This window comes from Dromiciops gliroides, chromosome 4 (genome assembly GCF_019393635.1).
Source record: "Dromiciops gliroides isolate mDroGli1 chromosome 4, mDroGli1.pri, whole genome shotgun sequence".
In the NCBI taxonomy this organism is placed as follows: domain Eukaryota; kingdom Metazoa; phylum Chordata; class Mammalia; order Microbiotheria; family Microbiotheriidae; genus Dromiciops; species Dromiciops gliroides.
This window is the reverse complement of record NC_057864.1, coordinates 73,683,951-73,710,785: the sequence shown is the minus strand read 5'-3', so window position 1 is coordinate 73,710,785 and position 26,835 is coordinate 73,683,951. Positions and strand designations below refer to the sequence as shown.

The following is a 26,835-nucleotide window of genomic DNA, read 5'->3' as shown; positions in this document are numbered from 1 at the left end:
AGGGATGAGGGGACTCATGCCTGGAACCCTAACCCCAGAAGCTGCAGGTTATGGTCCCTATGGTGGCAAAGGTGATTGGGAATGTGAATCTATCCATTAGATTTTGAGGAAAAAAAGGTTTTAAAATTGTTTTACTTATTAAGCGTATAGATTTTATATGGGAACTGAGAAAAGGCTTCAAAATCTTTTCCCTTTGAAATGTCTGCTCCATTCCCCAAAACTCTCAAGTGCAACCATGTTCAAAAATGAAATAAAAATAAAAAGCAACAGACACCACTCAGCAGTGACAAAAGAGTCTGAAAACTGTTGGAAAACAAAGAGAGCTTATAATAATGGAAAAAACATAGTTTTGTAACCAATCACTTATTTTCTTTTAAAAACACAGAACCACATTAACTTTTTGCTTTATACAACCATCTAGAAACTATGAAACAGTACCACATTGTGCATTTTAAGCCTACTTTTCAAGAAGGGTACTCCACACTTCAACAGAATTCTATCCATTTGAGAAGGAAAAAGGAGACAGCTAATAGCGCAGTCACAGTTACAGCATGAGTCCAAGCAAGTGGCAATTCTTTGTCCTCACCATTTCCACTTAACCAAGAGTGGAGAGAAAGTGGGAAAGAGAAAGAAAAGGAGAGAAAGAAAGAAAGAAGCACCCACAGAGGACTAATCACATTTTATAGTTACTTTTGACAACTACAGTTTAGGGCTTCATAGAATAATCATCATTTAGACCAACACAGCACGGGAAGGGTGAAGAGAAAGGTAATAGTGGAGGAGGAGGGACTCAAAGACAAATACATTTTTCACCTCATGCCCCCTTCCAAATACTGTTCATTAATAAACCTCTGTGCTAAATCAGAAAAAGATCGAGAAAGTTAATCATCACATGTTGTTTGAAAAGCTGAGGTGCTTTGCTGTCCTTGAGAAAGGGCTCACAATTCACTTTACAAACTCAAAGAAATAAGTGTCACAATCTAGTTGTGTTCCTGGGAATTCCTATAGTCTTTCTCCTTACTCCCACCATGCTGGTATTGCTACTGGGCACAAGGAAAGAAGGTTAGACTGTGGGCTCCAAGGATAATGAGAAAGGGATGTTATAACATCATCCTTGCCCTTAAAAGTCCATACCTTTCTGGTAGTGCTGCAGTTCTCATTAAACTTGTGGTGGTGTAGGGGAAAGAGAATAGGAAGAACTAAGGTTGTATGGGTTATGTTACAGTCAAGTAACTGGTTTGAATGTATACAAGTTGTCTATGCAATTACCAGACACATTGAGAGTCCAAGGCAAACAATAGGTTATTTGATTGTCCTCATTAAATGGATGGCACCACAAAGCAGAACAAGATTGATTAAAAAAAAATCACGATGAAACAAGCTTCAGTTTAAAGTTAATATAACAATTCCTCTTATTTCAAGACAATTCCTCATTTTGTTCCTCATGCCTACAAAAGCAAATTAATTCAAGGACGACTGTTCCTCAAGAGATAATTGTTTTTCTCCATACTAGAATACAACCAAATCATTCAAGAAGGGCAACCAATCAATGGGCATCCTTTTCCTGGTGAAATTTTTCTTTTTTATACGAACAAATAAAGGAAGGCTGGTGATATCTTCCACATCAAGCTCTTCCAAAGCTAAAGACATGTTTTTTCTTTCTTACTTTTATTAGCAGAAGGTGAATAAGTGCTGGCTAAATACTGGGTTGCAACTCCCAAGTTAGCATTGCTTATTTTCCCACACCCTCTGTTTGTCTCCAAATCCTATACCCATCACCACAATGACCTAACTTTACGCAGAGAGTTATAATAAAACACATAACATTGGGAGACTAAAATAAGTAAATAGTCTAAAGCAGTTTCTAGATCAACTAGTAAGGCTGTTGCTTAGACGGAGGAATTTTTCAGTAATTCTGAAGGTTTTGTACTTCAACTTTTCTTTGACTTAGCTAAACACACCACACGTGCGATCAATAGCAGATGTCTAGATCCTCCAGAGAGGGATAATAAGACAAGCTGATCTAAAGATTAAATGAACCTGATTTTCTATTTTCCCAACTTTTAAAAAAATGTTTCAGTGTTATTGATTTTTAGTGGAGTGGTGATCTTCTAGTGACATCAGGTTTATGTAAAATTTTCAATAGGAATAGTAAGAATGGATTAGAGCAAATGACTAATTTAAACAGTACTCACTTTTTGACTTGGGAAGGTATCTGAATTGTTAAAATTCAAGAACATGAAATTTTAAAAAGTGTGCCCTGGGTGGCAGCAATTCAGTTCTTTCAGATTAACAATGCTGTTTAATCTGAACTTGTTTCCATCAAATGAAGCATAACTGAAATAGGGAATTTCCAGGGAGTCTCAGGCTTGAAGCTGGAATCAATTTATCTAACCAATGTGGACATCATCAGGTCCTTTAAAAGCATGGGCCTGAGAGGAAGAAAAATGGAGCTAAGTTTTTTAATACCCTTTTCTTATAAATAAGAAGTTGTTTTCCTGCCATTAGTGTAACTTTCCTTTTTATGTTTTGTTTTCTTGTTTTGGCAAGGGCTAGCAAGAATGAGAAATTCCTTCAGTCATTCATTTCTTTTCTTTTTTTTTTTGGTGGGGCAATTGGGGTTAAGTGACTTGCCCAGGGTCATACAGCTAGTTAAGTGTCGAGTGTCTGAGGCTGAATTTGAACTCAGGTCCTCCTGAATCCAGGGCCAGTGTTTTATCCACTGCACTACCTAGCTGCCCCCAGTCATTCATTTCTAAAATACATTTGGGTATAACGAACTCATTCTAAACAACTGACTATAATGGAGAAAAGAGCAGGTAAATAAAGGGAATTGTACATTACTAATATATAGACCACTGGGGGGCGGGACAAAACAGAAGCTAAAAACAAGCAGGTTCCTAGCTGTCTTACTTCTGACATCAGGCTGGTTAATTGTCTGATGTGCTTGGCTTTTTTGTTTTCACAACCCACAGTGGATTTCTCTTCAACTGAAGTACAACAAATGGCCATAATGGTTCCCTTTTTTCTAGTCTTGCCTCACTTTATTTTGTTTATTGAGAGGCAGAGATATTTCTTTATCCAGATGTTCTGATTGTATTTAGCATGTTCAAATAAGGGTGGGTGTAAAAAGCAAGTTATCTCAAAGGAGGAATTTGGAATTGTGACTTCTGAACTTTCTTTATATTGAGATTAAACAGACTTTGGAGGAAACAGAAGTACTGCTATCACCAATCCTAGGAATTGGGGTCTGTTATACGTGTACCGTGAAGGCTACTGGCTTCATCTTTTCAGAGGCTACACACTGTAATCATGTGAATTTGGTGACAGGATGCTAAAAGGATCAAATAAGAATGTGGAAGGGAAAATGGCAAAAGGGCAGATTGAGGAATGGGATTTTGATTTCTCCACATTCTTATAGAGGATCTAATAGAAAATTCATCTTTGATCATTGTAAGGTATGAAACCATCGGTCAACATACTCATTTGAGCTTTAAATAATGAACTTATTTGTATATACAAATAATTGTTCTTAGCTTCCTAATCTCTTTCTGCATTATCAAAAGTGAAAAATAATTTGAATTTCTTGATATTTAAGGTATCTTAATTCCTCTATCCAGGGGATTTTAATTGATTTTTTCCAAATTCAGAACATTACTAGATTATCTAAACATGTGATCATATGAATTTTACTTGGGATTGGGTTGTTTATTCTTTTAATCTTTTCATTCTTCAGTGACATGACCAACTAATGTGCATTTCCCTATAAAGATAATTTGTTTGTTGAGAGCTTCAGGGAAAACTTTGATAAAATTGTAAAATGGGCACCAGCACTAGGCAGAATTTATTGGGCTTGGCAGCTGGAGCAAGAAATCTGAGAAATTCTGATCGCTTGGTAAAGTAGTATATGCTACTTGAGGGAATAGCACAGTGGATACCATTTCTTATTAGAAGAGGAAAAAAGAAGTTGAAATACATGTTGTTTGATCAAGATAATTATGAGAAAAAGTTCTTTGCTCCCTTTATGCCTTTAATAGGAACACAAAATAGTAAATTTAAACAAATGTCACATATCAAAGTCTTTATATTCTAAATTAGATTCTGCTAACTGTCCAATGAAAATTTTAATATTTTTATCACCTAAGGGAAATAATCCTGATTAGGGACTAAGGTTCTAAAATTTGAACAAAGGCCAAATTGGCGGCGGGATACAATGAGGGAAAAACAAAGAAACCGTAAGGACTCTCCTATATACTGTGGGCCAATTGCAGGATGCTACGGTAATACACTTTACAGAACTCTGGAAGGAGAAGGGATGTTAGTTTCATTTTAAGCTGATTCTGGATACACAGAGTACTATTTATTCCATTTGTACAGAAAATAACCAACTCATCAACTTATATAAATAACTCAATTAATAAGTGGTTTCTTGGCAGACCAGCAGTATTTTCCTGACTCTAGAATATAAAACAATATAGTTTGTTAAATCCAAGTATGAACTCTAAAACCCTTTATCAACCAAGAGCCACTAAATTGCTACCACTGATTACTTAAAAGACTCAGTTCTAAAAACTAAAATTAAAGGAAGCCAGTAATTAAAATGCCTTTTCCCCATGTTTCTGGCAAAGAAGAATATTTGGCAAAACACAAAAAGGAATAAAAGCCACAGAGTAAGGTAATGATCCAAGCATTTTTTCCCCTAGATTTAGAATGGGAACAAGTTTAGGGAAGACTATCCATATTATATTAAACAGAAAAGAAAGGAGCTCTTTTTAAAAAACAAACAAACAAACCTATTTTTCACATATTCACTCCTTGACATTAGTGTTAACAGTAATTTCTTTATGTGATCCACCTGTGTGATCATATTTTGGACACATGGAAGAAGCACTAACAACAAGGAGGCCATATTACAGATACTGTAGCCATGTTCTTAAAGACTAAATTAGTGATTACAGCTGCCTTTATTAATTTGTGCCTTAGTCTCAAATTAAGGCTGAAAACAACACAAGTATTTTACTTCAATGCCGTTACTGGTGTTGACTGTACAGGAAGGCTAGCCAGGAAGAGGATAGTCAATAGCTAACTATAAATGCTCAGTGTGACTTAAGCCAATATATCCAACAAAGGTAGAGATGGACACTTTAAAACCTTGATTTGGATCTTAGAATTATAGAAAGCACACTTTAGTTTATGTTGGTACTATTCCTATTTTTGGGTAAATAACAAAGGTTGACTTACCTCCAAAATAATCCATGTTTGTTTGTTTTTTTAAAGATTAAACTATCAATCAAGGTTTTAGGACTTATTTTGACTGGTAAGGGAAGATATAACAGGATAAAGACTAAGGAAAAATGACACGGGCAGTGTATATGAATCATGACTGAATAAAGGAACTTTCCTTTAAACGGCAGACCTAACAAATTGAAAAGTCTATTCCCTCCCAATGGGAGAACATGAGATTCAATGATCAATCATCTCCTATAACCTCTGGGATGAATGGCTACAAAGGCCTCATGTGGCCAATGCAATATGAAAGATAAAGGCTGATTTGTTCTATGTGCTCAGGAAGATAAGCCCTCCCAGGCAGATTCTAACTTGCTCAGAATCTGGTGGAAGTAAAGTGAAACCTTTAGAAACTCCCTGTTTAATGAGGGTGTAGAGTCTCTGAAACAGCCTTGTTTCCTAACCCAAACTCTGAGATAGGAAGGATCATGCTACAACGATCCTAAACTCCAAAACTATGTTATGATAGAAAATCTGGCTACTTCTGCAGCTGAGTATGGAGTATAGGTAGCTGTATTCCATCTCTATTTTGTTTAAATTCTCAGAATCTTTTTCACATATTTCATTCAAAAATGTGAAAATGTGAGGATGACCTGTCATGAGAGCCATGTTCAGGTTTCCAAAGCAGCAGCAAATAAAAAAAAAAATCAGAAACAGAAACTTTGGTTTAAAATTAAAAAAAAAGAAAAAAGAAAAATTGTCAAACTAGTACAAGTTGTCTCATGAAAGAGGTGTTGCAGGATGGGAACCCTTATGAAAAACATCCAAGGATAGACTCCCCTACCTTCTTTTACTCTTATTACCTTCATTGCACAGGACACAAGATTGTTCTCTTATGGTTAAGTATTATAAATAATGAGAAAATTATATATAACAAATACATCCTATTTCCCAGTTTCCTTCCCCCCCTCCCCCAAAATAAGAAAAGTTACATCAAATTAAAAAGTAGCTTCGTGAATGAAGGTACTGCTCTAAGTGCACTTTCCCTGCAAGTGCAGCCAGTGCCTTTGCGCTGGATATGAAGGAAAGAAAAAAAAATTCTCAAACAAATTTAAAAACCAATGTCCGGTTTTAACCAGTCAAAACCGGGCTAAGCAGAAGCCGAGTAACCTCGGTACTGTCCCATTATTGGGTTCTCGCTGCGCCTGTTCTTCATCCAGATAGTTTTCTATGTCCTTGTGATTGTAAACAATCCTTAAGATAACTTGTGGTTTTTTTCCTTAAAATGTCCTCTGATTGGCAAAATGAAGTAAATATTTATTTTAAAAGTAGAAAATTAAAATTAAACCAGAAGAAAAGAAAAGAAACACAGTGAGCTTGTTTGGAGTCCATAGGATCCGATCCAGAAGAGCTCGGAAAGTGTGTTAAATGTCTTCTCCTGTTTTTAGCTGGAAAGGTACCAGAGGTTGAGTTGGTCAAGGAAAGGGTTGTTGAATGGGGGAAAAAAGGATGTAGATTTAGACTCAATTCATGTGTTAGCTTCATCATCTGTGTCGTCTATCAATACTTTAGTATCACGAGCCTTGGATCTGGGAATAAGAAAAAAAAAATTACAAAGCTTAGTTAAACATTATATAAATACATCAATGATGCCCAGTACCTTCTAAAATATATTGGTTAGATATCTATATCCTGATAGTAGAAAAAGAATCTGTGCTTATTTCTCCCTGTACATACTGTCTCATCAGGTCCTATGAGTTCAATTATTATCTCTAGAAAGCTAACTTCCATTTCTATATCCAGCTTGAGTGTCTCTCCTGAGCTCCAGCTGCACTTTGTCAACTGCCTATTGGATATTTCAAACAGGATGTCTCATAGATCAAATATGTCTTAAACTCATTATCTTTTCCTCCAAGTCCATTCCATCTTCTCTATTTTTATAGAGGGCACTAACATTGCCCTAATCAACCAGGTTTGCAATTTCAGTCATCCTTAACTCTTCCTACTTTCTTATTCAGCATATCCATTCAGGCGCTAAGTTTTGATACCACCTCTATAACATTTACATCATCTCTCATATCTGTCCTCACATGTCTACCAATGGAATTCAAAATCTTATTACCTCTTTCCCTTAACTTTAATTTTAAAGTGCTCCTTTTAAAAAAAATTACATTTTTCATTCAGCAAAAATCCATCTTTTCCCCCCCTCCCACAATTGAGAATCAAAGATCAAAACCCCCTTTATAGACATGTGTAGTCAAGCAAAACAAATTTCCATAAAAAATGTCTCATTCTGCACCAAGTCCTCACTATCAGAAGCTGGGCATCATGTTTCATCATCAGTCCGCTGGAATTGTGATTGGCCATTACACTGATCAGAGTTCCTAAGTCTTTCAAAGTTGTTTGTCTTTACAATATTGTTTTCATTATGTAAATTGTTTTCCTGATTCTATTCACTTTACTCTGCATCAGGTCATACAAATCTTCCCAAGATTCTTTGAAACCAGCCCCTTCTTCATTTATTATTTGATCACATTTACATGCCCTAACTTGTTCAGCCACTCCTTAATTGATGGGTACCCTCCTCAAATTTCCTTTCTTTGCCACCTCAAAAAGAGCTATGAATATTTTCTGTATATTCTTTTGTTTGTTTGTTTGTTTGTTTGTTTGTTTTTGTTTTTTGGCAGGGCGATGGGGCTTAAGTGACTTGCCCAAGGTCACACAGCTAGTAAGTGTCAAGTGTCTGAGGCCGGAGCTGTTAATTCCCTTTCCAATTCTTTCTTCCATAGCTTACATTTCTTTCTCAATATTTTTCCTCTGGTAATTTCATTTCATTAATGAAAACATTTGAACACTTTAAAAAACAAAAAGGAAAAGGACCAAAATAAAAAAAATATGTATAGCAGCTATTTTTGTGGTGGCAAAGAATTGGAAATCAAGGGGTTGCCCATCAACTGGGGAATGGCTAAACAAGTTGTGGTATATGATTGTGATGGAATACTACTGTCCTATAAGAAATGATGAGCTGGTTGAGTTGCATGCAAAGACTTGAATGAAATAATGAAGACTGAAATGAGCAGAACCAAGAAGATTGTATATAGTAAGAGCAACATTGCTCTCAGAACAACTTTGAACAACTAAGTCATTTTGAGTTTTGTAAATACTCAAATCAACTACAAAGGACTTATGAAGGAAGATGCTGTACACATTTAGACAAAAGAACTGATAAAGAGAAGTATGTAAAGTATGGTTTTACAAATATATACATATTTGTGTCCAATGATAGGTAGCCTTCTCTAGGGTGGGGTGGGGGTGGGGAGGGAGGGGAAAAAAGAGTACATAGCAGAAAAAAGAAAACTTGGAAGGAAGAACAGAAAAGCGGAATAGCTTTGAAAATGATGTGTAATATTTATTACATTGTTTTTAAAAAATATACAGTGTGAAATGGGAATTCATGGTTTTATGTTGAACCCTCTTTTTGTGCTGTGCTGTGTACAAGAAAATGTTCTTTTCCCCCCTATCTTTTCGTATTTAAATTAAAAATGAATAAATTAAAAAAAAGACTTGCATGAACTGATGCAAATTGAAGTGAGCACAACTAGGAGAGCACTGTACATAGTAACAGCAGTATTATACTATGTATGATCAACTGTGAATGACTTAGCTATTCTTAGCGATACAATGATCCAAGACAATTCCAAAAGGTTTAGCATGGAAAATGTTTTCCACATCCAGAAAAAGAACTGTGGAATCTGAATGTAGATCGAAGCATACTATTTTTACTTTTTTGGATTTTTCTTTCTTGTGGTTTTCCCCTTTTGTTCTGATGCTTCTTTCACATCATGACTAATGTGGAACTATGTTTAACATGATTGTACATATATAACCTATATCAGATTGGCTGCTGTCTTGGGGAGGAGGGAGAAAAATTTGGAACTCAAAAATCTTACAAAAAAAGGAAGTTGATATATATCTTTACATGTAACTGGAAAAAAATAAAGGACTATAAAGATTGAAAAAGAAACATGGGGCAGCTAGGTAGCACAGTGGATAAAGCACTGGCCCTGGATTCAGCAGGACCTGAATTTAAATCCGGCCTCAAACACTTGAAACTAGCTGTGTGACCCTGGGCAAGTCACTTAACCCTTATTGCCCCCACCAGAAAAAAAAAAAGAAAGAAAGAAAGAAAGAAAGAAAGAAAGAAAGAAAGAAAGAAAGAAAGAAAGAAAGAAAGAAAGAAAGAAAGAAAGAAAGAAAGAAAGAAAGAAAGAAAGAAAGAAAGAAAGAAAGAAAGAAAAAGAAAAAAAGGAAAGATGGGCAACTCTGCTGGTTCAGTGACAGAACTGAAAGCTGCTCTGTTCCCAAGGATCTGGGCCACACAGTACCTGCTTGCTTTTCAGTACACCACGCTGGGACTTCCACCACTCCCTCCCCCTTGATGTATATCCCCTCCTTGGTCTGTCTGGGACCTGTGCCCAGAACTGAACTGAAAAATGACCGACAAAGCTTTAGTTGACCTCTGTTTCTGGTGCCCTGGCATAGGCACATGTCCCATGGCACACAGCCTTTTCCTGCATGTTGGGGCACTCTGAAATCAGACCTCACTGCAATGTCTGTGGGCCTCTATCTGTCTGATGACATGGGCTAGGAAAATGGTTCACTGTGACCTTTTATTGGATTGCTCCGTGGGATTCACTCTGGTGCACTTTATAGGTATGTGTGGAGGAGTTAGGAGGGCAGCTCACGGTACCTCTTGCCCTTGATTTTTGCTGGTCCACAGCTGATACTTAGTACATGCTAGCTGACTGACTAGTGTCCAAGTGCTCCCTGCCGCAAGTCTCTCTCTTTGCTAATCTCTTCTTTACAGAGATGCTGAAGGGCCATTCCTAAAGTACAGGGCTGACCATATCACGGTTCTGCGCAACACAATTCCAATGGCTCCCTATGAGCTCCAGGATAGAGCTCCTCTGTTGGGGACTGAAAATTCTTTACAATCTAGCTCTAGCCTACCTTTCTGATACCTTTCCAAGGTATTACACTCCTTCATGCACTCCATGGCCAGACAAACTGGCCTACTAGCTCTTTCTCGTAGAAAATATTCCATTTCCCAATTCTGTATCTTGGCATAGGCTGTGCCCCATCATGGGAATGTATTTTCTCCTAATTTTTGCCACTATGACCTATAGCTCCCTTCGAAGTTCACTTCAAGTGCCAGTTCCTACATGAGGTCTTTCCTAATTTCATTAGCTATTACTTCCTCTTGAATGAACTGTATATCTACTTATAAGCAAACATGTTACTTTTTATTATATAATGTACAGTCCTTGAGAGGAAGGGTTGTTTTGTTTTTTATCTTTGCACTCTTAACACCTAGCACAACACCTAGTAAAGACTAAAGGCTTAATTTGTTGACTGAGTGCATTACTATGGTACCAAGGTCACTGAAAGTAGTACTCTTCTTCTTCTTCTTTTTTTTTTTTTTGCACGGGGCAATGGGGGTTAAGTGACTTCCCCAGGGTCACACAGCTAGTAAGTGTCAAGTGTCTGAGGCCAGATTTGAACTCAGGTCCTCCTGAATCCAGGGCTAGTGCTTTATCCATTGTACCACCTAGCTGCCTCCTGAAAGTAGTACTCTCATAGCAATTAGAGTGATGGGTTCAATTTGGAGCAGTGCAATTAAGGAAGAGACAAGGAAAACTCAAGCTTATTTAAAAGAGGATGGTCAGAATGTTAAAGGGCCTGGAAAATAAGTCATTAAAAAATAGTTGAATAACTGGGGTCACGCACTCAAAAATTAGCTGTGTTGAGAGACGACCTGTTCATTCTTTGATGATCTAGAGGTCAAAATTAAGACTAATGAAAGCACTGGCCCTGGATTCAGGAGGACCTGAGTTCAAATCCGGCCTCAGACACTTGACACTTACTAGCTGTGTGACCCTGGGCAAGTCATTTAACCCTCACTGCCCCACAAAAAACAAAAAACAAACAAAGAATTAAGACTAACGTATAGAAGTTAAGAAGTATATTTTGGTATCATGTAAGAGAAAACTTTCTAATAATTCGAGCATTCTCATGATAGAATGGGTTGCCCTTTGAGGCAGTATACTCTACTCATCAGATGTGTTCAAACATAAGCCTTAAGATCCTATCTAAGATGCTAGAGAAGATTTTCCTGTACTGAGTGGCAAATTACATAAAAGTCATCCAGAGTGCCTTTCAATTTTGATGGTCAATGACTTTGAGCAAGGTAAGCCTGCGATCCTGCCTCTTTATTTGCTATTTGTGAGACCTTGGAAAAGTTACTTAATTTCTGTGGGCATCAGCAGCCTTGTCCACATTGGTTGGGGGGAGTCTCTAAAGTCCCTTCTGCCTCTAAAATTATGACATACGATTCTATTCAGAAAGTTTGTATCACTTTCCCCTGGGCCTTCTAAATTTCAAAACGGGATTTATACTGACCCCTGCTGTTGACAGGTAACAATTCCACAGCATTTCAAGAAGTTAAATGAAGGACACAAATGAATTCATTTTCCTCTACTTCTCAGGCACTTTTGACTCTTGCTGAGTAGCACCCTGTACAATTCATTCCATATAACAAGTATTTACTACGTAGTTTCATAAAAGTGATGGAAAAGTGAGACAATAAGGGGTTGAAGGTGACAGTGGTGAGGAAATGAAGGTGGCTTAAAAAATTTGGCAGTGGAAGAGAAGATACTAGGGGCAGGAGAGGTAACATAAAGAAAGAAAGGCTTTTGGGATTTTTGTTTTGTTTTCTAGGATGGAGGAAACCTGTTTGTAGGTAGAAGAAAAGGAGTCACTAAAATGGAGACCAAAGACACAGGAGATTAAAGGATATCTGACAGAACAGGATCCTAGAGTAGACACAAAGAGATGAGATACCATACTTCCGTGGCTCACTAAAAATTCATGCTGATTGCCCAGAATCAATGACAATGAATTATAGAGTTGGAAGAATTAGCAGAAACTGAACAAGAATCCTTTCTTTGGCACCGCTGACACATGGTTGTTCAGACTGGGCCTCAAGTGGGAAAGGAAGCCTACCATTTCCCAAGGGAGCTGCCTCCATTTTAAAGCAGTTTTCATTGTTCCAAAGTCTTCCCTGCATCAGGCTACAATCACAGAACAAGTTGAAATCCCTCCTCTACATGACAGCCCTTCAAATCCTTGAGTAGAGCTATTATAATCTCCTAAAATCTCCGCTTAAGAATAAAAATTCAGAATTCTCTCAGTGGAGCCTCTTATGCCATAAAAACCCAGCCAGCTTCTTATGATCCTGGTCACTTCTCTCTGGTCTGATTTTAGTCTGTTAATGTTCTCCTGCAGATGTGGTCTGACCAGGGTACAGCAGGACTATCACCTCCCTGTTCCTGGACATTATGCCTTTATTAATGCAACCAAAGACCGAATTTTCTTTTCCAGCTATTAAGTCTTATTCATGTTGAACTAAAACCTCCAACTGATTTTTTCCTCACATGGTCTGGTGCCTTGCTGTGCCTTTCCCATCTTTCACTTCTACAGCAGAGTTTTTAATGTAATGATAAGACTTTTTTTTTTATCCCTATGAGATCTCATCTTAATAGATTTCATCTATTATTCAAGCCTGTCAAGCTATTTGGGGGGGGACCTGATATTGCCCTTCAGTGTGTTAACTATCCCTCAGGTTAAATGCTTTTATCTAAGTCACTGATAAAAACATGGAATTTTAATCATAGATTCCTAGCGGCATTGCACTAGCAAGCTTCCATTAAACTGAAATGGCCCTATTAGGATCACTCTGGGCTCCAAATGACTAGTTCTAAATGTTCGTAACTACCACTACTCAGTCAAGAGGTCATCACCTTGTCCAAAAGAACATCACGAATGACGTTATCAGATTTTCAAGGTGAGCTTCACTGCTGCTGGACAGGAAAATGGGAGTACTGGGCGTTAATTTCCTGTCTTCTCTCAAGCACAGGCATTACAGCAGTTATTTCAAACCCTCTCTATTCTGAGCCTCAGTCGTGGTGTTTTTGCTTAGCTCGATTTGCTCTAGGCACCACACTTTTGGGAGGACGCTGATGAACGTCTCTAAAGGAAGATATTTAGGTGTCATCAAACAATGGCAAAGAAAAAGCTGGTGAAGGGCTGAGAGTACTTAGCTTGGAGAAGAGGGGACACGAGAGCTGTCTTCAGATGTTGAAAGGGTTGGCATGGCAAAGAAGAGTTAGACTTGTTTTGCTTGGTTTTTAGAGAACCTACTGGAATCTAGAGAAAGACATATGTTGACTGGACATAAGGAAAAATTTATTAAGAATTAATGATAGGGGCAGCTAGGTAGCTCAGTGGATGGAGCACCAGCCCTGGATTCAAGAGGTCCTGAGTTCAAATCTGGCCTCAGACACTTGACACTTACTAGCGGTTGACCCTGGACAAGTCACTTGACCCCAACTGCCTCACCAAAAAAAAAAAAAGAAAGAAATGATAGCCAACCCTTCACAGAGGTAGGAGTTCCACAGGTGTTACACGCTGAATGTTGCTGGACTTTTTTTAATGTACTGATCAGTTAGTTGAACTGACTCTTTCTCTTTCTTTCTTCCGTTCTTCCTTCCTTCCTTCCTTTCTTTCTCTCTCTCTCTTTCTTTTTCTCTTCCTTCCTTTATTTGTGGGGCAATGAGGGTTAAGTGAGTTGTTCAGGGTCACACAGCTAGTAAGTGTCAAGTGTCTGAGGTCACATTTGAACTCAGGCTTTCCTGAATACACGGCCAGTGCTTTATCCATTGCACCACCTAGCTGCCCCCTTATACTTAAAAAAAAAAAAGAATGAATGCTTGCTAAAAATGGCTACCTTGAGGCAATGAATTTACCCTCAGTGAAGGTCTTTGAAAGGCAGCTCGATAGTTGCAGTCTGGAGGTGGTAGAGGGGAGTATTCCTGTTCATATACAGTTGGCTTAATGGACCTTTGATGTATCTTCCAAAGCTAAGATTCTGATTTTAATTAGCAAGTTAACTGTTTATGTACAAATATGTGTTGTAAGGGTATCTGAATACAGTTCAACCTTTCAAATAAATAATTCACAAATAATTGTAATTTGTTTAGTTTCCTTTCCCCACAACAAAAACGGCTCAAAGGTAGATTCCAGGTCAGATAAAAGTGAATTCAACTCCCTTAGAAGTCAGTCAATTCACCATCAGTAGAGGCCTTCAAAAGGTAGCTAGATAGCTGCTATTTGAGGGGGCTGTAGAGGAGAAGTGAGCATATGCTCAAGTTTTAATTAGGAGGTTTATGATGTAATGACATTTTATTATACATAATAGTGTCCCTAAAGCCTTAGTTTTAAGCTTAACTTTTTTGGTTTTTTTGTTTTTTGGTGAGGCAACTGGGGTTAAGTGACTTGCCCAGGGTCACACAGCTAGTAAGTGTCAAGTGTCTGAGGTTACATTTGAACTCAGGTCCTCCTGAATCCAGGGCCAGGGCTTTATCCACTGCGCCACCTAGCTGCCCCTTAAACTTAACATCTTAAATTGCACCAAGACTCTTGGAACCTCCTGTACAGAAATTGTTTGTGAGATCACACTTTTCTAGTCTAAATGTTAATTTCTGCTAGAATCTAAACGGATCAAATTCCCCCAAAACAGCCAAAATACATACTGAGACAGGTAAGGCCGGCGCAGTGTCAAGCCCTGGTTAGACTTCCACGTCTTGATCTTCTGACGGTTCCGCACACCGTCTTCCTGGTCCATCATCTGCTCTATCAGGGTTTGATCATCTGCATTCATGGGAGCCACAGAGATGTCCCGCACAGCACGAAATTCACCACAGTTATTTAGATGTTCATTCTCCAATCGAAAGAAATTCCACACAAACCGCCTTTAAAGTGGGGGGCAGAATGAGCAAAGAAAAAATATTTGTTATAATGTAAAAATGCACTTCAAAAAAGATTTCACCACAACAAAACCTTCCACATAACCTCTAAGAATCTAGCTAAGTAACTAGAAATCTAGTACATTCTTTGAGTACAATAAGTGGTCTGGACCAACTAGCAACACCCCCGCCCCCATTTCTTTATATACACTGGTCCCAAGTGTTAAGCAGATCATTTTAAAAGATTTACACACTCTAGCATCTGGCAGTCTTCTGGATTACCAAACCTCCATTTTTAGAAACAAAAGTGAGAGTATAAATGGGGTAGGGAGAGAGGAAAGAACATAGGGAAATTCAGCTCTAAATTATCTTGGTCCTACCAGTAAACAAATTGTTTAAGACTCGCACATTCATAAGTAATAAAAACAATAATTTCTATCACTGGGGAAAAAACATGACAGTTCAGGGAACTTGCTTTGAACTGCTGGTTGTGACTCTCAAAATCTATTGTTCCCTGAAGCACAGGACAAGGATTGTCCTGTGTCTTGCTAGAGTACAGAATGCATAAATACTAATTGTGAAACCTCCCATTTACTAAAACTTTTGGCTTGTAAAGTGCTTTCCTCACAACAATCTTACAATATGGACTAAGTAATATTATCTCCATTTTATATATGAGGAAATTAAGCTTTAGTTTCTTCAAGAAACTAGTAAGCAGCAGAGCTGGCATCTGAACCCAGGCCTCCTGATTGTAAAATTAGTGTTGGTTCCACCACACTCTATTTCCCTATGAAGGGAGCAATGTAAGATTAGTCTGGAAAGGGTCTTTAATGGCAGAATTAAGAACTTATGCTTAGTAAGCAGGGAGTAGTGAAGTGTTGGAAGGGTTTTTTGTTGTTGTTGTTTTTTGGGGAGAGATGGGGGTTAAGTGACTTGCCCAGGGTCACATAGCTAGTAAGTGTCAAGTGTCTGAGGCCGGATTTGAACTCAGGTCCTCCTGAATCCAGGGCCAACGCTTTATCCACTGCACCACCTAGCTGCCCCTTGTTGGAAGTTTTTAAGGAGGACAATGATGTGATCAGAGCTGTAGTACATTAGGGAAATTATGAGGACAATGCTGAGAAGCCGATGCTGGAATACTGGTGAGGCAGCTGTGAAAACAGGTGAGGTGAGAAGAGATGAGGGCCTGAACTGTGGCAGAAAAAGAAAAGAAGAGTTAGTGAGACACATTATTGTGTTAGAATCAAAAGAAACTGGCAACTGATTGGGTGAGAAGGCAGTAAGACAGGAGTGAAAAGCGCACTAAGGAAGCCATTAGAATGCAGTCACACTGAGTTGAGGGAAGAGGGTAGTCGATGGTATCAAACACTTCAGGACAGAAAAATGGTCATTGAATTTAGTGATTAGGAGGTCACTGTTGATCTCAGAGCTCTTTCTGTAAAGTGAGCACATGGCATGTGGATAGATGTTCAATCGTGTCTCTGATAACTTACTAGCATGGGCAGCTAAGTGACACAGTGGACAAAGTGCCAGAAGACCTGAGTTCAAATCTGGCCTCAGACACTTCCTGGCTGTGTGACCCTGGGCAAGTCACTTAACCCTGTTTGCCTGTTTCCTCATCAGTAAAATGAGTTAGAGGAAAGTGCTTTAGTATCTTTGGCAAGAAAACCCCAAATATGGTCACCAAGAGTTGAACCTGACTTAGACAAATGAAAACCAATATGATCCTAGGCAAATCACTTAAGTTCTGTAAGCCTTAGTTTCCTCCACTGTAAAATACTAATGCCTGCAGTACCCATACCTAAGGGTTGCAGCAAGGATCAAATGAGATAACCTAAGTGCTTTGCAAACTTTGATGTGCTCTACTAATGCTAGTTATCATTATGGAGCAGTGAGGAACAAAGCCAGATAGGAAAAAGCTGAAGAATTAGTAGGTGGAGAAAAAGTAACAGTAGAGTGTAGACTATTCTTTTTTTTTTTTTCCGGTAAGGCAATTGGGGTTAAGTGACTTGCCCAGGGTCACACAGCTAGTAAGTGTTAAGTGTCTGAGGCTGGACCTGAACTCAGGTACTCCTGAATCCAGGGCCAGTGCTTTATCCACTGCGCCACCTAGCTGCCCCTAGACTATTCTTTTTAAAAATTTGTCATTACGAGAGAAGAAATAGGATACTAAGTTGGGAAAGTAACAAGGCTGAGGGAAGGTTTTTTCTGAAGGACTGGTGAGCCATGAGAGCATGTCTGCAGAGCCAATAGAGAGAGATTACTGAGAGGGGATGCCTTATGAAACAGTCAAGAAAGATGGCAAGGGGCGGGTCAAAGGCAGAGAGGGTTTGCTCTGGGATAATGAAGGGCCATATCATTCTCGGAGACCAGTGAAGAGATGTTAGGGATTACTGAGGCACTGAGAACTTAAGTGGAGGGAAATGAAGGGACTCTCATTAGCTCCATCTTTTTGTAAAGAAGGAGGCAGGTTCACTTGTGCAAAGTAATGGGGAAAGGGGCAGTGTTGAGGTCTGGAACATCTGCTGCAGGCAATGTAATACAGAGGTGAATGAAAGAGAGTCGGTGCGAGCCAAAGAAGGCAGAAGTCCCTCACTCACAGTGTTGGCCTTCATACACAACTAATGGGACATCCTGGGTTGTTTCTGGTGATTGTAGTGTTAGGCTTTCACTTGTCAAAGACAACTTTCTGCCATCATTGCTCAAATCTTGCTTTTCCGAAAAACACAAGTAATTTCTGTTAAAATGAGTTACTCTTTATTTTGGGGGGAGGGGGCAGGGCAATGAGGTCTAAGTGACTTGCCCAGGGTCACACAGCTAGTGTCGTGTCTGAGGCTGAGTTTGAACTCAGGTCCTCCTGACTCCAGGACCAGTGCTTTATCCAGTGCGCCACCTAGCTGCCCTGATGAGTTACTATTTTTTAAAAAAGAAGAAAATCAAAAAAGCAGCTTTTATTCTTTCCACATTCCAAGCCTGGGAAGTCTGATTGAGGCTTCAACAGTTCAGTCCTATTTGGTTGCTTGGCGGCAGCTGGGTTGAGTGGATAGAGCTAGCACTGAAGCCAGGAAGCCCAGGATGTGTTCAGGGCCACCTTGGGCACTTGTAGGCTCTGTAATCCTGGGCAGATCCTTAACCTCTCTGAAGAATCTCTCTGAGACTCAAGTTGCAGTGAGGATGTTCATCTGCTTTGGTGGAAGGAGTTTCATCACTTGGGAGTTCCCTATACCAATTAAATTATTAGTCTAGTAACTATTTGTCTTTGATTGTCTTATATGAAAATCACTTCTTTTTTATTATGAGCTGGAAACACAAGTTCTGATTTATAGGCATATTCTTAGAATCATCCAGTTCATGTTTCTTGAATTAGTGGTTTTCTAATTGGTTTTCCAAAAAAAAAAAATATTTCTTTTCCCTACTTAAAATAAATCTAAAAGAAAATTTTCAGTGCATTTGCTTACCGAAAAACCTCAAGGGGAGCAAACACAGTAGCGATGATGTCCCCAACATTAGGAGACAGATTCAAGGTGATGACATAGACTTGTATAGTCCAAGAAAAACGAAGTATCACATCCTCAATGATGGCTGAGTAATAATAGGCCTGAAATATGAGAGCAACACAAGGAAGATTACTAATATACTTCATACAAAGCAAAGAACAAAGAAAAAAATATGTATGTATGTATGTATACATATGTATACACATATATGTATATCTGTATATCACTATGCTCCACAAGGCTTTATTAAAGATTCTCATCTTATTAAAAAGGAGAGATGGCTGAATTTTCATTTCTAATTTGCAACTCAATGCTGCTCATAGAGCCAGTAAACAAATGATTCACTTAGGGAAATTAAAACAATTTAAGTTAACAAGTAAGTTCAAACTAAAATTACCCTTCAGACAAAAAGCACTATCATAGAAATCTAGAGAAAATGGTTACAGAAACAGAGACATTTATGAATGCTTAATGTATCAGATTCTAATACTGTGTAATGACTAGTTCATTAATGAAATTTCTGTTTATTCACTTTATCCTTCCCTTTTAAAATATTACTACAGAATTTGAGAATACTTAAAGTTGCCTTACCTTAAACAAGAGTGAAAACAATTTAGTCACTTAAAAAATTACACTTTTCTCCCCTCTCCAAGATCCCACTCTCTCCTCTCTTCCCTCCTGTGATAATTCATTATTCCCAGTCCTAAGACAGTTGTATGTTCAGTGTGAACTCTCTTGTTTAGTATGGTCCCTGACCATACCTCAGCATCACTTTTACTCTGGAACTTCCATCACCTCCTGGGGTCCCTCACCCTGGGAAATCTAGCTCCTCCCCTAGCCTTCTTATCCTTGAATACGCTGTCAGGCCAGCCCCTTTCTCCAGCAGGCAAGTTCCACCAGGTGCTTCCATTTTGGGGAAGGTCTAGCTAAACTTGTCTCTTCCTGGCCATGACTTTGACTTTCTGGACTTGAGTACCACACTTGTGTGTCAGTCTTGCCAATGGACCCAGATGGCTCTGGAGGAGAGAGTGAGGCTGGTGACTCTGTACAGCCCTTCCTCACTTAAATCAATTCACTGCAAGTCATGATATCACCTCCTGATGTCATGGTCCTCTTCAAGAACGAATGACGAACAACAACAATGTGTGTGAGTACCTTCCTTCTTCCTTTCTCTTGCTTTTCAGCTCCCTTTTACATGTTCTTTCCCCCCATTAGAATGTATCATTGAGGGCAGGGACTTTCTTTCTGCTTGTATTCTATTCCCAGCACTTAGCAGAGTGCCTGGAACTGTGTTTAACATAGACCTGCCTGTAATGGTCAAGAAAGCAGTGTGGTACACTGAAAAGATTGGAAAAAATGGAAGTCGGAGGTTCAAATCTTGATGAGAGTGTTTGTACTATATGGTCTCTGTGGTTCCTTCTAGTTCTAGATCTAACTTTAACTATCCCTAGAGAAAGAAGTAGACTGTTGATATTTCTCCCAACAACCTTAATTCCAGCTTTTTATTTATCCATTCTGGAATTTCACACGATGTATTCTACAACATAAGTTAAAAAAATAAGGTAACAATATACAGACTTTTTGTATTCCTTTTCCTTCCTTGAACCAATCAGTTGTTCCATGTTCAATGCTGTTTCTTCTTAACTCACAAATGGGTTCCTCAGCAGACAAGTAAGATGATGTACTCCCATTCCTTTGAGGACTTGCCACAATTTGTGGGTGATCCGCACAGTCAATTAGTGGTCAATGAAGCAGAAATAGATGTTTTTCTGGAACTCCCTTGCTTTCTCCACTACCCAGCAAATGTTGGCAATTTAATCTTTAGTTCCTCTGTCTCTTTGAAAACCAGCCTGCTCTTCTGGTAATTCTTCATTTTCATATTTCTAAAGCCCAGCTTGCAGAATCTTAAGTATTAACATTGCAGGCATGTAAAATGAGTGCAATTGTTTGATAGTGCCCTTCTTTAAGATTGGACTGCAAACTGACCTTTTCCAATTCAGGGGCCACTGTCGAGTTTTCCAAATTTGCTGGCATACTGAGTACAGCACTTTAACAGCATCGTCTTTTAGGATTTTAAACAGTTCAATTGGTATTCCATCACTTTTATATTGTTAGCAATGTTTCCACCTGACTTCATTCTCTAGGATGTATGGCTCTAGGTCAGTAACCACACCATTGTGGTAATTAGTGATGTTAAAATCTTTATTGCATAATTCTTCTGTATATTCTTGCCAACTCTTCTTTATTTGTTTGTTGTTTTGTTTTTTGGTGAGGCAATTGGGGTTAAGTGACTTGCCCAGGGTCACACAGCTAGTAAGTGTCAAGTGTCTGAGGCCACATTTGAACTCAGGTCCTCCTGACTCCAGGGCTGGTGCTCTATCCACTGCGCCACCAAGCTGCCCCCTTGTCAACTATTCTTAATCTCTTCTACTTCTGCTAAGTCCCTACCATTTTTTGTCTTTTATTATGCCCATTTTTGCATGGAATGTTTCCTTGATATCTCTAACCTTCTTGAAGGGTCTCTTCTAATAAAATACTTTAATGATTAAAAAAAATGACAAGCAAGATGATTTCAGAAAGGCTTGGAAAGACTTATATGAACTTATATATAGTGAAGTGAGCAGAACCAGGAGAACACTGTGCGCAGTGACAGCAATACTGTTTGATGAAAAACTGTGAATGACTTAACTATTCTCAACAGTACAATGATCCAAGACAATCCCAAAGGATTAATGATGAAACATACTATCTGCCTCCAAAGAAGGAACTGACATTGATGGAACACAGACTGAGGCATGCTATCTTTCACTATATTTTTCATTTTTTTCTTTTATTCAAGTTTTCTTATGCAAAATGACTCTTAAGGTAATGTTTTACACAACAGCACATGTATAACCTATATTTGATTGCTTACCACCTCAAGGAGGGGAAAGGGGAGAGAGAGAAGGAGGGATAGAATTTGGAACTCAAAACTTTAAATAAAAATGTTTATTAAAATTTTTTTTCAAAAAGATATAGGAAAACATTAGTAACCTCTTACAGTAGATAAAATTCAACTTCAGGCTTAGCTCTATTTACAAGATATTCAACTAATCTATCCCTGATCACTGCATGACATATAAACATAGGCTATTTCTTTCTTTTTTTTTTTTTTTAGTAAGGCAATTGGGGTTAAGTGACTTGCCCAGGGTCACACAGCTAGTAAGTGTTAAGTGTCTGAGGCCGGATTTGAACTCAGGTACTCCTGAATCCAGGGCCAGTGCTCTATCCACTGCGCCATCTAGCTGCCCCGGCTATTTCTTTATTATTTGGAATATAATAGCTTAGAATTAGAAAGTGCTTTGCAGGACATCTATTGTTTCACCCATCCATACAGTAACACTCGGAAGTAGGAGGGAGAGAATCTGCACCTGTAATTTCAACAGAAAAGGGAACTCCCTGATAGGGGGGTTCCCTCCACCAATGAAAGTCAGCACATTCTCTCCAACTTCTTGTCTTAAAACAGTTATTGAGGGTCTAGCTTCTTAAACTGTGGGTCTTGACTCCATATGGGGTCGTGTAACAATGTGGAGGTCATGAAAAATTTGACACCAAAAGGTTATGTTTACCTATTTTATTATACCTATGTACCCAGGGTTTTAAGTGGAAAAAGTTTAAGAAGCCCTGCTCTGGGCACTTGCCCAGAGTCACACAGTGAGAGGTGGGACTAGAAGCCAGGTCTTCCTCACTCAGGCCTGCTCTCTACACCCTGCTGCCTCTCACCTGCAGTGGGTAGTTAAGTAGTAGCATCATTTTGCAGATAACCAAAGTTAAGGCTCAGAAATGTTAAATGACTTGATTTAAGGTCCCTGAGATAACATGTAGTAAAAATGGGACTTGTCGGGCAGCTAGGTGGCGCAGTAGATAAAGCACTGGCCCTGGATTCAGGAGGACCCGAGTTCAAATCTGGCCTCAGAAACTTGACACTTAGTAGCTGTGTGACTCTGGGCAAGTCACTTAACCCTCGTTGCCCCACAAAAACAAACAAACAAACAAATGGGACTTGTCTTCAAACCTTCTAGCTCATGACTTTTAATGATACCTCACTGACTCTGACACAATACATCTGTCTGGCAAAGAACGAAATTTAATTATTTCAGCAAATTATCTCTCTAGTTCATGTAAAGATGAGAATTTCTTTTGGTGGTAAAAGAGAGGCAATCTAACTTTGTGAGTTTGGGGGCCCGCATGAACTGAATTGCCCAGAAGATGCCCATGCAATTCCTTTTTTTTTTTTTTTTTTGGCTGGGCAATTGGGGTTAAGTGACTTGCCCAGGGTCACACAGCTAGTAAGTGTTAAGTGTCTGAGGCCGGATTTGAACTCAGGTCCTCCTGAATCCAGGGCCATCGCTATCCACTGCACCACCTAGCTGCCCCTCCATGCAATTCTTAATGACAATGGTGATATCACTTCATCAGTGTTAGTCACAGCAGCATGGTAGAATAGAAAGAACACTGAATGTAGTCAGTCAATACCCATTTATTTAGTGCCTACTATAGGCCAGGCACTGTGCTAAGTGCTCTAAGGACACAAATAAGAAAAAGACAGTTTTTCAAGGAGCTAATGGGGAATCTAATAGGGAAAGACCACACAAAAGGAAGGTAAAAGGTGGGGCTGAGTGAGAGGGGAGGGAAGGAGTCCAGGGTAGGGGAATGTTGGAAGAGTCCAAAGGAATGCAGTCAGATAGGGAATGAAGAAATAGCTGGCCTGGGCCCCCTCTTGCAATAGAGGTGAATAACTAGGTATCTATAAGATGTATTCAGAGTAGACAGAAGGTCATATGAGAGAGAAAAACCCTGGTATCTGGGGGCCCAGGAAAAGCCTCCTGCAGAAAGTGGATTATCCTGGAGAGACAGGCTGAATATTTCCATAGTGTTCTCAACAGACCATCATCAGCCAATGCTGAAGTCATTGACTGTGTCTCTACTGTCCATCTGCATAAAGGAAAAGGAAATGGGTTGTCCGGTGACAACCACAGGGGGGAGAGGAGGTCTCTCTGTCATTGCTGGAAAGAGTCTTGTTTAATAGGCTGATCCTTTACCTGGAAGATGGTTATGTACCTGAGATTCACTGTGGCTTCAGAAAAAGCCAAAGAATGGTCAACATGTCATTTGCTCCCCTACGATACCAGAAGCAGAAAAGAGTTCTGTACACAATGACTGCTGATCTAAACAAGGCCTTTGATACTGTAAGTCATGAGGGCCTAGGGAAGATCATGGCAAAAACTGGTTGCCCCAAGATCATCAGTATTTCATGTCAGTTCCATGATGATATACATGCACGGGTTCTGAATAATGGACGATGCTCTTGCATTTTCCTAGTCACTAATGGAGTGAAACAGAGGTGTGTGCTTTGCTCTCATGCTGTTTTTAGTATGACATTTTCAGCAATGTTAGATGCCTTCAATGAGGAGGAAGACAGCATCAAGGTTAACTACCACACTGACAGAAAATTATTTAATTTGAAACAACTACAAGCCAAGACTAAAGTGGAGGGAGAACTAGTGTGTGAATATTTGTTTGCATTTGACAGTGCACTCGATACAGCCTCTGAAGCCGAGATGCAGAATACAGATCAATTCTCTGCCACTTGTGCTAATTTTGCCTAACAATTAACACCAAGAAAACAGAGGTCCTCCATCAAGCAGCACCACACCATCCAAATGGGAACCATCAGTTACAGCAAATGGAGAAATTCTAAATGCTGTGGATAAGTTCACTTACCTTGGTAGTATTTTTTCCAGGGATGCACACACAGATGATGAGGTTGATATATGCATTGTCAGAGCTAGCCTAGCATTTGAGAGGCTTCAAAAGAATGTGTGGGAGAGAAGATGTATTAGGCTACCTACTAAACTGAAGGTCTACAGAGCCACTGTGCTATGACCTCATTGTTGCATGCCTGTGAAACCTGGATGATCTATCAGCGCCATGCCAGAAAACTGAATTGCTTCCATTTGAATTGTCTGAGGAAGATTCTGAAGATCTCCTGGTAAAATAAAGTACTGGACACTGAAGTCCTTTCTTGAGCTGAACTGCCAAGCATTCAAAATCTACTGCAGAGAGCACAACTCCCATGGGTTGTCCACACTGTTCAAATACCAAATGTATGTTTGCCTAAAACATACTTAACATACTTAAAATAAGACTATTTTATGGAGAACTCATACAAGGTAAGTGTTTTCATACTGGTTAGAAGAAGTGATATAAGGATAATCTCAAGGTCTCTCTGAACAACACTGGTGTTAATTGTGAGACATGGGAGACACTGGCACAGTGTCTAGCACAGCATGCCTGTATCAAGGAAGGTGCCTTACTGAGCAAAATAGAATTGTAGTAGTTCAAAAGAAATGTGTGCCTGACCTGTGGAAGAGCCTTCTAAGTTCTTATTAGTATGTTCAGCTATAGATGGGCACACTGTACATTGACTCTAACGTTGTAGTGTTATTTTAGTTCTCTTCAAGCACAAAAGACAAACAACAACAACAACAACAACAACAACAACAACAACAACAAAGCTGAATCTTGAAGAAAGCCTGGGTTTCTGAAAGGCAGAGCTAAGGAGGGAGGCATCTAGGGGGAAGCTTATGTGAAAGCACGGAAACAGGAGATGGAAGGCAATGTGCAAAGCCAAGGCAGTTGGATCACAGAGTTAAACAGGGGGAAGTCAATATAAGAAGACTGGAAGACTAGGAAGGGGCCAGGTTATGAAGAACTTTAAATGAACAGAGGACTTTAATCACTTGGTGATCTCATCAGTTCCTGTATCAATGAAGACTATTTTCAGATAGATTTATTGAGCCCTAGCCTTTCTGCTTACCTCTACACATCTCCAACTGTCTACTGGACATCTCGAACTACATGTCTCACAGATGTCTAAAACTGAATTCATGATCTTTTCCTCATAACCCTCCACTGCTCCTAATTTCCCTATTACTGTAGCTTCTGGGTTGGTCTACCTTCTTCAAGTCTCTTCACATTCCAGTTCATCCTCTACTTGTCCATCAAATTGATCTTCCTAAAGTACAAATATAATCATGTCACTGCCTCCCATACAGTCAACAGCAATGGCTCCCTATTGCCTACAGGATCAAATAGAAATTCTTCAGTTTGGCTTTTAAAAACTCTTAATAACATTGCCTCATCCTACATTCTAGTCTTCTTACACCTTATTCCCTTTAATATGCTCTGAGATCTAGGGACACTGGCCTCACACATGGCATTTCATTTCCTGACTAGACATTTTCACTGGTTGTACCCCATGGCTGGAATTCTTTCTCTATCTCCACCCCCTGGCTTCCTTGGTTCAACTAAAATCCCACCTATGAGAGTAAGTCTTTCCTAGTGCCTCTTTATTCTAGCGCTTTCCCTTTGTTAACTATTTCCTCTTTGTCCTGTCTATAGCTTGTCTGTACATAGTTGTTTGCATGTTGTCTCTCTAATTAGACCATGAGTTCCATGAGAGAAGAGACTGCTTTTGGCCTTTCTTTTTTATACCTAGCACTTAGCACAGTGCCTGGCACATAGCAGACACTTTGATTTGACTGGATATGTTGTAGGTTAACTATATTTTCACTATTTCCTGATCCATCACTAGTAACTCTGTCAAAAAAGGAAATGACTTTAGTCTGGCATGACCTTTTCTTGATAAAGTCATGCTGGCTCATTATGATCATCACATCCTTGAGATTCCCTCCATAGTAGCTTTTTTTGGTCAGGTTCTTTTTTCCTTTTGCTTATTCTTCCAGCTTTTTTACTCTGGACTTGATATTGGGGTTGTGCTCTACACATTTTTGGGGAGAAGGTTAGGGGTGAGCTTCTATTCTTCTGTGTCCTACTTTTACAGTGTAGGTTGGGGACCTGCAAGCTTTCAATGTTCCCAAGCAATGTAATCTCAGGTGTAGTCTGCTCACAGCCCTTTCGGTCTGAGCCTAGTAAATTTCTAACCCAGGTTTGAGTCTGGTTGAGAGTTTTAGTAGGCTACTGCTGGACTTGGCCAGGATAAACCACTGGGAAACTCTATAGGTTTAGGGGAACTGAACTGTAGTCCCTTTGATCTGGGATTCCTGCCTTGTTTATTCTACTTCAGGCTTCCGACTATGCTGGAGGCTAGAAATCAATCCCTGCTTTGCTCCTAGGATCAAAGCCACACAACTATTGTTTGCTTCTGAACTTTTTCTTTACTCAGTACACGGCTATGGCTTACAACC

At 39.3% G+C, this 26,835-nt stretch overlaps 1 protein-coding gene across 1 annotated transcript in view; it reads right to left on the bottom strand.

Moving 5' to 3' along the window:
- Window positions 1-309: 309 nt before the first annotated feature.
- XPR1 (xenotropic and polytropic retrovirus receptor 1) overlaps window positions 310-26,835 on the bottom strand; it is a 219,728-nt gene continuing 193,202 nt past the window's right edge. The window contains exons 13-15 of the mRNA XM_044000388.1: window positions 18,548-18,687; window positions 14,877-15,095; window positions 310-6,815 (exon numbers count right to left, since the gene is read on the bottom strand). Of these exons, the coding sequence (XP_043856323.1) occupies window positions 6,755-6,815; window positions 14,877-15,095; window positions 18,548-18,687 (420 nt within the window). The 3' untranslated portion in view covers window positions 310-6,754. The remainder of the gene's footprint in view (window positions 6,816-14,876; window positions 15,096-18,547; window positions 18,688-26,835) is intronic.